Below are 15,961 nucleotides of genomic sequence, written 5' to 3'. Positions count from 1 at the left end.
TTTTGTCTCCAATGTTTATTTTAAAAAATATATACTTTTGCACAATGAACACTTCTCTCTCAAATACATTGTTACAGTTGTTGGTTAGCTGGCTAGCAAATTTGTCATATTAGCATAGATGTGACATCAGTCAAAACAAGACATGTTATCAAGAACAAGATAAAAACTATCTGAAATTAGCCACCTACGATTCCCCACATGGTAGTTTCTTGTCAATTGTTGCTTGCTATCTGGAATCACAACAACACCTAGCCTCCAGAATCACAACAACACCTGGCCTTCTTCCCCATTTGAAGCGTGCGCATTGTTTTTGTGACGTTGTTAGCTAACCCGTCTATAACGTGTTGTTGTGTTCTATGTTGTTATTAGTCTTGTATGTATCCGTCACCACAAAAAGTTCCCCCTCGGCCCGCATAAAAAAATAGTACAGTTTACTAAAGAATACTATCGTACTTCCAATTGAAATCTGTAGTAAACTGTAGAATTCTATACTCCACACTAGTGTCCCTCGATCGTATAGTCCTTCTATAGAATTGTGCAGTATCCTGGAGAATACTATACTACACACTGTAGTATCCCTCGATCATGTAGTTTAGTATCCATCGATCTGAGCCTCCCACTCTTTCTAGAAGGCCAGCATCCCGGAGTCGCCTCTTCACTGTTGACTATGAGACTTGTGTTTTGCGGGTACTATTTAATGAAGCTGCCAGTTGAGGACTTGTGAGGAGTCTGTTTCTCAAACTAGACACTAGGGCTGGGCGGTATACCGTATTTTACGATATACCGGTATTGATGCAGGGACCGGTTTGGGTTTTTACTTTAATTTCTATACCGGTATTTGAATGTTTGGTTTGTTAAATGTGATATGCCATGGGTAATGTCAATTTTTATAGTTTACTTCACTACTTGAGTCATCTCTCTCCGCTCTTTTGCTCCGTGCCACTTTCTACACAGGCCTAGCCACGCACCCTATCACTCAAGGAGCGCATTTGATGTTCCTCAACCAAGAGACACTTGCGTTTAGCCTGCATGGTCAACGCAGCACATGCAACAATGTTGATGACAATAATGCTGTTTTCACTTTGCTTCTTAATGTAAATCCACTAGTGTTCTATAATGACACTCTTAGTTTGTGTTTCTTACATCAGCAAACAACTAGTTTGTCTTTTCTTAGCAAGTTGCCCTAAATCTTGTGAGATGCTAATTGTTAGCCGCTAATGCTAATAGCTAGCTAATAAATGTACTGAGTCAGAGCAAACGTAGCTAGCTAATACAGCCTGATAATACCAGTGATGGTGTAGACCTATATCAGCATGTTGTTTGTGCAACAGTATCTTCTAAATCAAAGAGGAATATGCAAAGCAAGAATATGTTAGCTACATGAAGTAGCTAAGAGAACATGCAATGTAGCCAAAGATTATAGGATCCCCTAGGAAACACTTATCAACACTTTAGTTCCTACCCTGTCACAATAACTCCTCCCTGGCACTTTAATTTGTTGTCATCTCAATCAACACTATTCAAAATGCCCACTATTATATTCTAACTATAGAATTGCAATAGTCATTCTATTTCCATGATTCCAACAGTTTTGCTCTAATTCACAAGTCAAATTGCAGTTGCAACATTTGGTTTAAAATAAGTCCTAGATTATTTGCCCATATCGTGCAGCCCTACATGACAGTGTGGAAATGATCTCAATTGAGCAGTGGTGTAAAGTACGTATGTAAAAATACTTTCAAGTACTACTTAAGTCTTTTTATTTCTTTGTATCTGTACTTTACTTTACTATTTTTATATTTGACAACTTTTACTCCACTACATTCCTCAAGAAAATACTGTACTTTTTACTCCATACATTTTCCCTGACACTTAAAAGTACTCGTTACATTTTGAATGCTTAGCAGGACAGGAAAATGTTCCAATTCGCACACTTGTCAAGAGAACATCCCTGGTCATGTACTGCCTCTGATCTGGAGGACTCACTAAACACAAATGCTTTGTTTGTAAATTAGGTCTGAGTGTTGGAGTGTGCCCCTGGCTATACGTAAATAAAAACAAGACAATGGTGTGTTCTGAAATTAATTATTTATAGTTTTTACTTTTGATACTTAAGTACATTTTTATCAATTACATTTACTTTTGATACTTAAGTATATTTAAAACCAAATACTTAACTTTTACTCAAGTAGTATTTTCCTGGGTGACATTTACTTGAGTAATTTTCTATTAACATATCTTCGCTTTTACTCAAGTATGACAATTTGGTACTTTTTCCACCACTGCAAATGAGTTCAGGAAATGCAGAAATGATAAGTGCAGAAAATTGTTTTGGTTGAAGTTAGGGCTGTGCGATATGGCCTAAAAGTAATATCTCAACAACAACAAAAACATTTATCGTGAATCGTCCCAAAATTTCTCAATTTCTTGTTTTTCTCTAAACAAATCAAAAAAGGCCATGACATAATTCTTAATTGAATTTTCTTTATTAAAATGTAAAAAAATATACAAAGCCTCGAGGCCTATTTGTGCAAAACAAATGAACTCCACACATCTATTCTATTTTTTAGGAATGTTTGACTACTAGCTGTTTGAATTAGTCATTTATATAATTTGTTTGAAAATGTTAATTTGTTATGATTAAAACAGCCTGTGGTTATTTGCTTTTGGATTGGCAGAATGACACAACTACTAACACATTAGCTTACAGCTGGCCTGAACATAACTTTTTTGAATGCACTTGAATTAGCCTGTGCCCAAAGCACTGCAGGCGGGTCCAGTTGTTCAAGCGCAATGCTTTTATCATGTTGCTCCCACTGTCAGTTGTCAAGCACACCTGTCGGTCTTCGCTCATCTTCCACGATGCCAGAGAGTCATTGAGACCCTGGGCTATTACTTCACCCGTATGATCATCGGGGAAGTAAGACGTCTGGAGGCAGACATTTCGCAATTTCCAGTCTTCATTTATGTAGTGGACTGTCAAACGTAGGTATGGCTCTGCCGTTCTGCTCGACCATAGATCGGCTGTTGTGGAAAAATAATAAACACTAGCCAGCTTCTCTGCGACTCTTTCGCGTGTAGCAGTGTATAATCGCAGCAGGGCTTCGTCCGTGAAATACTTGCGGCTTGGCAGTTGATATATGGTCAACTGTACCTAGCAACTTTTTAAAGCCTGGCTTTTCTGCTGTAAAGATTGGGACTATATATTTCGCTATGTATTAGGTCACTGCATCTGTTATCTCCTTCCACTTCAAACTTTTCTTGTAATAAGGGATTACGTTTGAAAAGGATGGTTGTCTTTTAGCAGACATTTTGGGAATCGGGCGACTGAAATCGGAATTGCTTATACGGAACCCAAACCGGCTGCGCGCGTGCGCTATCGTGCATACATTTTTTTTTTTTTATATCTCGCTACACCAAACGCGATCACAACAAGCAGGTTAAAATATCAAAACGAACTCTGAACCAAGGACATTGATTTGGGGACAGGTCGAAAAGCATTAAACGTGTATGGCAATTTAGCTAGTTAGCTTGCACTTGCTAGCTAATTTGTCCTATTTAGCTAGCTTGCTGTTGCTAGCTAATTTGTCCTGGGATTTAAAACGTTGAGTTATTTTACATGAAATGCACAAGATCCTCTACTCCGACAATTACTCCACACATAAAACGGCCAACCGAATCGTTTCTAGTCATCTCTCCTCCTTCCAGGCTTTTTCATCTTTGAATGTATATGGTGATTGGCATCTACACTTTCATAGTATTACCACGACGACCGGCAAAACATTTTGTCTTTCAGTCACCCACGTGGGTATAACCAATGAGGAGATGGCACATGGGTGCCTGCAGCTATAAACCAATGAGGAGATGGGAGAGGCAGGACTTGCAGCGCGATCTGCGTCAGAAATAGGAATGACTTCTATTTTAGCCCTTGGCAACGCAGACGCTTGTTGGCGTGCACGAGCAGTGTGGGTGCAATAATTGAATAACATGGATTTCTAAATTTATTTTGCGACGTGTCTGGTCAGCATGTTAGTCTCACGCATTCCTCCCATTTCACTGCGTGTTTCAGCTGCAGGTGATGGAAGAGGTTGGTTGTGTTTGTTGCTTTTCGTAGCAATTGTCTTTCGACACACAGGACATTCGTTTGCTGAATATCAGACCTCTTAACTTCTACTGCCTCAGAAACCCGGATCCGGGAGCACCCCCCACCCCCCACACACTGTTTAGCATAGCTAGCATAGCTTCACAAGTAGATAGTAGCATCTAAATATCATTAAATCACAAGTCCAAGACACCAGATGAAAGATACAGATCTTGTGAATAAAGCCACCATTTCCGATTTTTAAAATGTTTTACAGGGAAGACACAATATGTAAAGATGTACATCTATTACCTAAAAACACATTAGCATAATCCACCATCTTTTATTTGTCCACCAACACCAGTAGCCATCACCAATTCGGCTAAACTAAGATATTTATAGCCCCTAACCAACAAAAAAACTCATTAGATGACAGTCTGATAACATATTTATGGTATGGGATAGGTTTTGTTAGAAAAATGTGCATATTTCAGGTAGCTGCCATAGGTTACAATTGCACCCACCGTCACAAATGGACTAGAATAATTACAATGAGCAACGTGTTTACCTAACTACTAATCATCAAACATTTCGTAAAAATACACAGCATACACTAATCGAAAGACACAGATCCTGTGAATACAGACAATATTTCAGATTTTCTAAGTGTCTTACAGCGAAAACACAATAAATCGTTATATTAGCATAGCACATAGCACATAGCAGCCCAGCATTGATTCTAGCCAAAGTGAGCGATAAAAGTCAACATCGCCAAAAGATATTAATTTTTTCACTAACCTTCTCAGAATTCTTCCGATGACACTCCTGTAACATCATTTTACAATATACATATACAGTTTGTTCGAAAAGGTGCATATTTAGCCATACAAAACCGTGGTTACACAATGAAAATAGTAGCAAAACAAGCCTGAAAATGTCGGTCGCCATCTTTCAGAGTGATCTAGTTTAATTAATAGCTAATCATATACTTGACTAAAAAATACAGGGTTTACAGGAATCGAAAGACAAATTAGTTCTTAATGCAACCGCTGATTTACATTTTTAAAATTATCCTTACTTTTCAATACAGGGTTCGCCAAGTGAAGCTATACCAAACAAAATGGCGAAATATGCGTTTAAAATATTTCGACAGAAACACGATTTATCATATTAAATATTGCTTACTTTGAGGTGTTCTTCCATCAGATTCTTGGGCAATGTATCCTTTCTATGTTATAAACGTCTTTTGGTCGATAGATGTCCTCTGTCCTTCGAAATGTCCACCACCAACGACCGACACCCCAAAACGTGTCCAAAGTTTCAGAGTGCACAACAAATAAATTCCTCTAAAATCGCACTAAACGGATATAAATTGCTATAAAACGGTTCAAATTAACTACATTATGATGTTTTTAACACCTAAAACGAGTAAAAACATGACCGGAGAAATATTGCTGGTTAGAAAACGATTTGGAACGAGGCAGGTCCGATGCCCTTCACGCTTCAGGCGCACGACGAGAAAGGGCGGTCTCTATACATTTTGGTCTTTTATACTGGCTGTGAATATCCCATCGATTCCATTGAAAGCGTGATGACGTACAGACACCCAGAGGAAGACGTAGGCAGTGTCGGTTTCTTCATAGCATTCACTGTCGCCTTAAAAACAGACCCCAGATCAGAGGTAAAAAAAATTGAAATCTGAACCCTGTCATGAAAAGTGCTGTAGAAATTGTTCTGTACAACTCAGAGACAAAATTTCAACTTCTATAGAAACTAGAAGGTGTTTTCTATCCAATAATAACAATAATATGCATATTGTACGATCAAGAATTTAGCACGAGGCAGTTTAATTTGGAGACACAAATATGCTAATGCGGAACAGCACCCCCTATAGTTCCAAGAGGTTAAACCCGAACCACTTCCATATTACTGAAAAAACATTGCTGCCCTTTTTGGGGGTGATTTCATCCTCAGAGGCTGAGCTGCAAGCATTTCGCAACACTCGCATTAACATCTGCTGTATTAACATCTGTGTATGTGTAACGGATGTGAAATGGCTAGCTAGTTAGCGGGTACGCGCTAGTAGCGTTTCAATCAGTTACGTCACTTGCTCTGAAACCTATTAGTAGTGTTGCCCCTTGCTCTGCAGGAGCCGCGGCTTTTGTGGAGCGATGGGTAACGACGCTTTGTGGGTGTCAGTTGTTGATGTGTGCAGAGGGTCCCTGGTTCGCACCCGGGTCGGGGCGAGGGGACGGTCTAAAGTTATACTGTTACATATGTGACCAATAACATTTGATTTGATTTGAGCTGGCTTCCTCACTTTCGATTTTGGTGGAACTCTTACCGCCGCTACACTTCTCCGGCGCGGTTACGATTTGTGAAAGGCTGTCTAAGCTTGTGATTGGTGGACAACCTCTGCACGTGTTGGCACGCAATTAGGACATGATTCAACATTGGGCTGACAGAGAAGAGACAGTGAGATGCTGCATTTGTAAAACGTTACAACATTATAACAACCTCAATTCTTGCGATAGAGGCTTTTTCCATATCGCACTAAAACATAAACTCGAATATATCGGGGGAAAAAACTCGATATATCGCCCAGCCCTAGTTGAGGTTGATTTGAACAGTATAAAACAATCATAATGGAGAAAGACTCATTGAAATCACTTGCTAGGGTGGCAACACATACATTCCATCACTCACTACTCGTAAAGCAAATGTAGAACTTTTTTAATAATAAAGTAAAATACCGTCCAATGTTTTTAAAATACTGTGATATAATATTTTGGCCATATCGCCCAGCCCTACTAGACACTCTAATGTACTTGTCCTCTTGGTCAGTTGTGCACCGGGGCCTCCCACTCCTCTTTTTATTCTGGTTAGAGACAGTTTGTGTTCTGTGAAGGGAGTAGTACACAGCGTTGTACGAGATCTTCAGTTTCTTGGCAATTTCTCGCATGGAATAGCCTTAATTTCTCAGAACAAAAATAGACTGACGAGTTTCAGAAGAAAGTCTTTGTTTCTGGCCATTTTGAGCCTGTAATCGAGCCCACAAATGCTGATGCTCCCTCCAGATACTCAACTAGTCTAAAGAAGACCAGTTTTATTGCTTCTTTAATCAGAAGAACAGTTTTCAGCTGTGCTAACATACTTGCAAAAGAGTGTTCTAATGATCAATTAGCCTTTTAAAATCAGCTTGGAATAGCTAACACAACGTGCCATTGGAACACAGGAGTGATGGTTCCTGATAATGGGCCTCTGTACGCCTATGTAGATATTCCATTAAAAATCTGCCATTTCCAGCTACAATAGTTGTAACGGCTTTCGTCGGTAGAAGGAGAGGAGGACCAAAGCGCAGCGTGGTATGTATCCATATTTATTAGAATACTTCTTCAAGACGAACAAAACAATAAACAAACGAAAACCAACAAAGCTACAGTCCTGAACTAGAGAACATAGAAAACATGAACGCACGAACAGGAACAATCACCCACCAACAAACAGTGAAAACAGGCTACCTTAATATGGTTCCCAATCAGAGACAATGACAAACACCTGCCTCTGAGAACCATATTAGGCCAAACAACAAACCCAACACAAAACATAGAATGCCCACCCAGCTCACATCCTGACCAACTAAACAAAGACTAAACAAAGGAAATAAGGTCAGGAACGTGACAATAGTCATTTACAACATTAATAGTGGCCTCACTGTATTTCTGATCAATTTTATTTTAATGGACAAAAAATGTGCTTTTCTTTCAAAAACAAGGACATTTTGAAGTGACCCCAAACATTTGAACGGTAGTGTATGTCCATTTTACTGTGGTTAAAATTCATTAAAATGTTGATGGTAGTATGATAAACTGGAGAAAGTATACATTTATCAAGTTTGACATTTCTGTTAACTTTTTGAAAATACTAATTAATGGACCAAAATGCTAACTCAAAATGGATAGGTAGATGCAAAAATGTAATTTCAGCCTGTGATGCCTGGCTTGTACAAGAGTACACCAAAATTACTTCTTAGATCAGTTACTTCCACTAGATACACGAAATGACCAAAAGTATGTGGACGCCTGCTTGTCAAATGTTTAATTCCAAAATCATGGGCATTAATATGGATTTGGTCCCCCCTTTTGCTCCTATAACAGCCTCCACTCTTCTGGAAAGGATTTCTATTAGACGGGGCTTGCTTCCATTCAGCCACGAGCATTAGTGAGATTGGGCACTGATGTTGGGCGATTTTTAGGCCTGGCTCTCAGTCGGGGTTCCAATTCATCCCAAAGATGTTCCATGGAGTTGAGGTCCGGGCTCAGTGCAGGCCAGCCAAGTTCTTCCACACCGATCTTAAACCATTTCTGTATGGACCTCTCTTTGTGCACGGGGCATTGTCATGTTGAAACAGGAAAGGGCCTTCCCCAAACTGTTGCCACAAAGTTGGAAACCCAGAATTGTCTAGAATGTCATTGTATGCTGTAGCGTTAAGATTTCCCTTCACTGGAACTAAGGGGCCTAGCCAGAACCATGAAAAACAGCCCAGACCCTTACTCCTTTTTTTTAACGAGCTACGCACTTCAGTGGTTCCGTTCTGGTTGATTGTGTGGCCTACCACTTCACGGCTGAGCCGTTGTTGCTCCTAGACGTTTACACTTCAAAATAACAGCACTTTGATCGGGGCAGCTCTAGCAGGGCAGAAATTTGAGGACTTGTTGGAAAGGTGACATCCTATGACGGTGCCATATTGAAAGTCACTGAGCTCTTCAGTAAGGCCATTCTACTGCCAATGTTTGTCTATGGAGATTGCATGGCTGTGTGCTCGATTTTATACACCTGTCAGCAACGGTATGGCTGAAATAGCCAAATCCACTATTTTGAAGGGGTGTCCACGTACTTTTATTTATTTATCATTGCAAAGGTTGGCTACTTTGAAGAATCTCAAATATAAAATAGATTATGATTTGTCTAACACTTTTTTGGGTACCACATGATTCCATATGTGTTATTTCATAGTTTTGATGTCTTCACTATTATTTTACAATGTGGGAAATAGTACAAATAAAGGAAAAACCCTTGAATAAGTAGGTGTTCTAAAACTTTTGACCAGTTGTGTATATGCTTAATTTAGAGTTATTTATGCAACTATAGTTGTGATACAAACGTTAGGCTATATGTTTCGATTTTGTTTTAATACATTCTAAGGCTGCATGATGCAACTCCAATGCTGATTTGAAAAAAGTCACATGGAAGGCATGAGCTCTGCTTTGTTTGTTGCGTAGGCTGTACATACTTCATCCATCTCTCATTCCCAATTTGACAAGCACTTGATAATGCCTCGAATTTCCCAGCGGCATCCCCCTAGTGTGGCCGTAATGCCTTTCGCGGCCAATGGCCGCTGTGCCCTTGGGCTGAATATAATAATTATAATTCCCTTCTCGCGGCTGTTCCGAAGCACCTCTCACTCGCTCAGCTGTGTAGTGCTAGGGCAAAAACCAAAATGTGCACCCCTTAGGGTCCCGAGGACCGAGTTTTGAAACCCTGGCCAAGAACCTGTCTAACGTTTAGATGTTACATTGTAATGTTACATGGTTACATTGTAATAAAAACAATATATTTTTGCTAAGGTGTTGTCTCATCCGTTGCATTGCTCAGAACTGTTGACCCAACTCAATAGGTGGTCTGTCACGAACCTGTCTTATGTTCTGGTTGAGGTGTCCTCATTAAACAGTAATTGGCGTAGTCTGGTAGTTTTGCCATTTTAGCTAACCCGAGTCTGCAGGTGTTATTACAATATACTAGTCACGTATGCGAAAACACTACAGTGAATACTTTAGTACACTAGTCATGTCCACTAAAACACTACAGTGAATACTAGTGTACTACAGTCAGATTCGCAAAAACACTACATTGAGTACTTTAAAAATGTTTTTACCTTAATTTATACAGGTTTTTCTCATTGAGATAACGTCTCTTTTCCAAGAGAGACCTGGTACAATAGCAGCAGGGGTAGCATACTACAACATACTACAGTCATCCGCAAAAACACTACACTTAATACTACAGTAGTCTGTAAAAGTCTGTAAAAACACTACAATGAATACTGTAGTATATAAATATAGTATACTATAGTATTTTTTTCAGGTGGGAGAAAATAAATGTTATTTGAATTGAATGACTGTGTTTGCAGGTGATTGAGGCCCTGCTGAACGTAGACAGGTTGTTGGGATTTCTAATGGACGGCCTGAAACAGAAGAACCTTCACCACTGTGTCAACCTGGTGCTCCTGTCTGACCACGGTGAGCAGTGTTGCCACAACACACAGTCAGATCCCACTGTACACAGACAGTACTGTATTAGTCTGTGGTCACTGCGATCAAAAGTAGAATCAGCATCCTTAATTTATACACAGCATTCAGATTTAACGGTAGATACTGTAGGATGGGAAAGTGAATAGACGTATTCCTTGTGGCGCAAAGGGCCTCGGAAAGGAAAAGTACAGTACAGGACAAAAGCACTAGAAACCAATGTGGAAGCAAGGGAGGCGGCGGAAATGGACTCATTTGACGTCTTTTGACGTGAAAGATAAGTGTTGAGGTACTTCATGTTATGGCTCTGCTGTAAATCTGAAGGGATGCAATCGTGCGGATCTGCTACAACTCGACGTGAAAGAGGTCTAGGGAAGAAGAGATGAAGTAAAGATTTTCCTCCATTCCTTAATGAACCATAAAAACAATGAGCTCATATCACAAGTCCGTATCTGCCAGGAGAATGATGACAAACATCCCTTATCTATTATATAATGGCTACATTACTGTCCTCATAACCTAGTAATCCACTATCAAACTTGCTTATTGAGTTATTTCATTTACATGCAACAGCTTTTATTGTACTAGTAGCACAAATGACATAGCACTTAACGTCGTAGTCAATATTTGCATATTACCACAAAACCCACAATATTTTTGTAGAACTCTTCTATATTACCATATTGTTCTCTAAGCTATAGCCTCTGCTCTAGGGCCCTCCATTGTGGGGGGGGGGGGGGGGGTTGAATGTTTACTGTCGGCCATACATACTCGGCCTTTGCTGAGACCTAGCACCTGTTGCGTGGAAATCGCATGCCAGAGCGGAAACCGTTGAAAAACGAGGTCAGTGTGAACGCTGAAACACCATGACTGTGAGCTGAGCGTGAGGAAGCCAGGGAGGTTCACAGGGGAGAGGTCTGTGAAGAAGATGCACCAACATCTGCATTACATGTGACGTGGCTAGTCTTGTAATTACGCATGTAAAGGATGAGCCGATAGCTGCTGGCCGCTCAACTGGCCTTGTAATAAGCTCCACGTTGCAGGGTTGTAATTTTGATGTTGGGTTTGTTGGTTGATGGGTGATATACAGCATATGGGAATATCCTTTTATTTAGGCTTTTATCACAGATGCATTGATCTTTGGGTTATTTTTTGTCATGAAAAGGTTGTCGTTTTCATATCTGCTTTTGAAATTGATTGATTATGAAATGAGGATGGAATCCTAGTATCAATAGTCAGTGTAAACAATTTCAAGTATATAGTATGCTGACATACTGTATATGAACTTCCTCTGTTGCAGCTTTGTTCTCTCTCTGAGATCTGTTACAGATAAGACCGTGTAATTATGGTGCCGTTTGAAGTCCTATACTGTTGTTTCTCGTCCTCCATTTCACTCTGCTTGCTATTGCTCTGACTGCCCAGTTGCCAGGAACAACAATACAAACAACAGTGACTGTTTTTTTTACTGTTGACCTGTGTGTGTGTGTGTGTGTGTGTGTGTGCGTGTGTGCGCATGTACTGTAATTGCAGGAATGGAGGAAGCTTCCTGCAAGAAGGCTGCATTCGTGAACTCGTACCAGGACAACGTGGATGACTTCACTGTTGTCCAAGGCCCTGCTGCACGAATCCGACCCAAGAGAGTCCCTGAAGACTTCTACTCCTGTGAGTTTTTGTTGATGATAACGTGTCACTTTCAACTGTCTTCCTGCCCTTACATTGCAATTCCATCCAGTGTTACAGCTGGTTCCAATTTGCTTCCTTCCACTTGGCCCTTACCCTTTGATGATATATAACAAGATGGCGCCGATAGACATGGTCGCCATGTTCATGGCTCCTAAGCAACTTTGCATTACATATTGTTTTTTTTTGTTATTTCTCACCTTATTAGCTCAGAATGTCCTTTGCATTTTTATATACAGCCAGAAATAACTTAGCGATATTAGAGCGACGGTAACTCACCGGCATTTCGATCAGAAATATGACTTTCCTGAATTGGATTCTTCATTCGTACCCCGCCTAAGGCAATTCCACTTATCCCAGAGACTGCTCCAAAACAGCCGGCGGAGACGAGGTAGTCCGACTCACATACCACCCCCCGCTTCCGAGTATATTGGAATCGTATAGTAACCAAAAAAGTGTTAAACAAATCAAAATATATTTTTTTATAGTTGAGATTCTTCAAAGTAGCCACCCTTTGCCTTGATGACAGCTTTGCACACCCGTGGCATTCTCTCAACCAGCTTCAAGGAGTATTCACCTGGAATGCATTTCAATTAACAGGTGTGCCTTAAGTTCATTTGTGAAAATGACTTCCTTCTTAATGCGTTTGAGCCGATCAGTTGTGGTGTGACAAGGTAGGGGTGGTATACAGAAGATAGCCCTATTTGGTAAAAGACCAAGTCCATATTATGGCAAGAACAGCTCAAATAAGCAAAGAGAAACGGCAGTCCATCATTATGTCCAGCACTATGATGAAACTGGCTCTCATGAGGACTGCCACAGGAAATGAAGACCCAGAGTTATGTTGCAGAGGTTAAATTCATTATAGTTACTAGCCTTAGAAATTGCAGCCCAAATCAATGCTTCAGGGTTCAAGTAACACACATCTCAACATCAACTGTTCAGAGAAGTCTGCGTGAATCAGGCCTTCATGGTCGAATTGCTGCAAAGAAACCACTACTAAAGGACACCAATAATAAGAAGAGACTTGCTTGGGCCAAGAAACACGAGCAATGGACATTAGACCGGTGGAAATCTGTCTTTTGGTCTGATGAGTCCAAATTTGAGATTTTTGGTTCCAACCGACCTGTCTTTGTGAGACGCAGAGTAGGTGCACGGATCATCTCTGCATGTGTGGTTCCCACCGTGAAGCATAGAGGAGGTGTGATGGTGTGGGGGTGCTTTGTTTACATTTACATTTAAGTCTTTAACAGACGCTCTTATCCAGAGCGACTTACAAATTGGTGCATTCACCTTATGACATCCAGTGGAACAGCCACTTTACAATAGTGCATCTATTTTTTTGGTGACACTTTCTGTGATTTATTTAGAATTCAAGGCACAATTAACCAGCATGGCTACCACAGCATTCTGCAGCGATAAGCCATCCCATCTGGTTTGCGCTATCATTTGTTTTTCAACAGGACATTGACCCAAAACACACCTCCAGGCTGTGTCAAGGCTATTTGACCAAGAAGGAGAGTGATGGAGTGCTGCATCAGATGACATGGCCTCCACAATCACCCGACTTCAACCCAAATTGAGATGATTTAGGATGAGTTGGACCACAGAGTGAAGGAAAAGCAGCCAACAAGTGCTCAGCATATGTGGGAACTCTTTCAAGACTTTTGGAAAAGCATTCCAGGTGAAGAGAATACCAAGTGTGCAAAGCTGTCATCAAGGCAAAAGGTGGTTACTTTGAAGAATCTCCCAAATTTAAATATATTTTAATAGTTTAAACACTTTTTGGTTACTACATGATTCCATATGTGTTATTTCATGGTTTTGATGTCTTCACTATTATTCTACATTGTAGAAAATAGGAAAAATAAGGAAAAATCCTTGAATGAGTAGATGTCAACTTTTGACTGGTACAGTATATCGCGGACACTGATTTCTTCATCCCAGACAAGCTAAACCCCTCCTTTGCCCGCTTCGAAGGAAACGCAGTGCCGCCGATGCAGGCCACCACCCCTCTCGTGGATTGTGAGCTCTCGCTCTCTGTGCCGACGTGAGTCAGACATTTAAGCGTGTTAACTCTTGCAAGGCTGAAGGCCTCCCTATTAGGGTTGGGCGGTATCCAGATTTTCATATTGTCATACCGTCCTTCTCTCACCCCAGGATATACGATATTACTGGTTTAGTACACAAGGGGGCGCCAAATAAAGCAAAAAAGCCCATTACCAGAATGCTGACAAAATTAGCACAATTAATAGTGAATTTCCATGGTGGCTGCTAGCTAAATATGCTAATGAGCGTAAACAAAGATAATCAAATTGCAAACACGGGCAATCCAGCTGATAAAGTTATACATACACTACCGGTCAAAAGTTTTAGAACATCCAGTGGCTATTTCCAAATACCCTGGTATACGGTATACAGCCCAACCCAAATCCCTAGCCGCGTCCTCAGAGTATGTGCAGACCAGCTGGCTGAAGTGTTTACGGACATATTCAATCTCTCCCTATACCAGTCTGTTGTCCCCACTTGCTTCAAGATGTCCACCATTGTTCCTGTACCCCAAAAAAAACAAAGTTAACTGAACTAAATGACTATTGCCCCGTAGCATTCACTTCTGTCATGAAGTGCTTTGAGAGGCTAGTTAAGGATCATATCACCTCCACCTTATCCAACACCCTAGACCCACTGCAATTTGCATACCGCCCAAATATATCCATGGACAACGGCATCGCACTGCCCTATCCTATCTGGACAAGAGGAATTCCTATATAAGAATACTGTTCATTGACTACAGCTCAGTCTTCAACACCATAGTACCCTCTAAGCTCTGGGCCTTGTGTTGGAACCCCGCCCTGTGCAACTGGGTCCTGGACTTCCTGACAGGCCGCCCTATTTTGGTGAGGTAGGATACAACACCTCCACTGTGCTGATCCTCAACACAGGGGCCCCACAAGGGTGCGTACTCATCCCCACTCCTGTACTCCCTGTTCACCCGTGGCTATGCACGTCTCCAACTCAATCATCAAATTTGCAGACGACACAAATATGGTAGGCCTGATTACCAACAATGACGAGACAGCCTACAGGGAGGGGGTGAGGGACCTGGTGGAGTGGCCCAGGAAAATAACCTCTCCATCAACAAAACGAAGGAGCTGATTGTGGACTTCAGGAGACAGCAGAGGGAGCACGCCCCCATTCACAACGACGGGCCGCAGTGGAGAAGGTGAAAAGCTTCAAGTTATTTGTCATGCACATCACTGACAATCTGAAATGGTCCACCCACACAGACAAGTGTGGTGAAGAAGGCGCAACAGCGCCTCTTTAACCTCAGGAGGCTTAAGAAATGTGGCTTGGCCCCTAAGACCCTCACAAACTTGTACAGATAGAGAGCATCCTGTCGGGCTGTATCGCCGCCTGGTACGACAACTGCACCATCCGCAACCGCAGGGCTCTGCAGAGGGTGGTGTGCTCTGCCCAACATCGCCGGCGGCACACTGCCTGCCCTCTAAGAAATCTACAGCACCCAGTGTCACAGGAAGGCCAAGAAGATCATCAGGGACCTCAGCCACACAAGCCTTGGCCTGTTCACCCCGCTAGGTCAGTACAGGTGCATCAAAGCTGAGACAGAAGCTGTTTTCAGTCTCTCAATCTCAAAGCCATCAAACTGATAAATAGTCACCACGCCCACAAACCAACTGCTAAATAGGTGTATGCGACCAATAAAATGTGATGTTTGCAGATCTGTAAGCAATTTTAAATCCCTCGCTGTAAAAATGTAAATCTAGGCCTCCCGGGTGGCACAGTGGTCTAAGGCAGTGCTAGCTGTGCCACCAGAGACTCTGGGTTCGAGCCCAGGCTCTCTCACAGCCGGCCGCGACCGGGAGGCCAATGT

General features: G+C 41.4%; 1 protein-coding gene across 3 annotated transcripts in view; it reads left to right on the top strand.

Moving 5' to 3' along the window:
- LOC129824824 (ectonucleotide pyrophosphatase/phosphodiesterase family member 1-like) overlaps nucleotides 1-15,961 on the top strand; it is a 132,753-nt gene that overhangs the window by 91,092 nt on the left and 25,700 nt on the right. For all 3 annotated transcript variants that reach the window (XM_055884329.1, XM_055884327.1, XM_055884328.1), the window contains exons 12-13: nucleotides 10,272-10,380; nucleotides 11,920-12,051. In XM_055884329.1, the coding sequence (XP_055740304.1) occupies nucleotides 10,272-10,380; nucleotides 11,920-12,051 (241 nt within the window). The remainder of the gene's footprint in view (nucleotides 1-10,271; nucleotides 10,381-11,919; nucleotides 12,052-15,961) is intronic.

The sequence above is a fragment of the Salvelinus fontinalis genome, chromosome 27 (assembly GCF_029448725.1).
Source record: "Salvelinus fontinalis isolate EN_2023a chromosome 27, ASM2944872v1, whole genome shotgun sequence".
NCBI classification, from domain to species: Eukaryota; Metazoa; Chordata; class Actinopteri; order Salmoniformes; family Salmonidae; genus Salvelinus; species Salvelinus fontinalis.
Note: the sequence above shows the minus strand (reverse complement) of the source record. Positions and strands in the feature narration are given on the sequence as shown.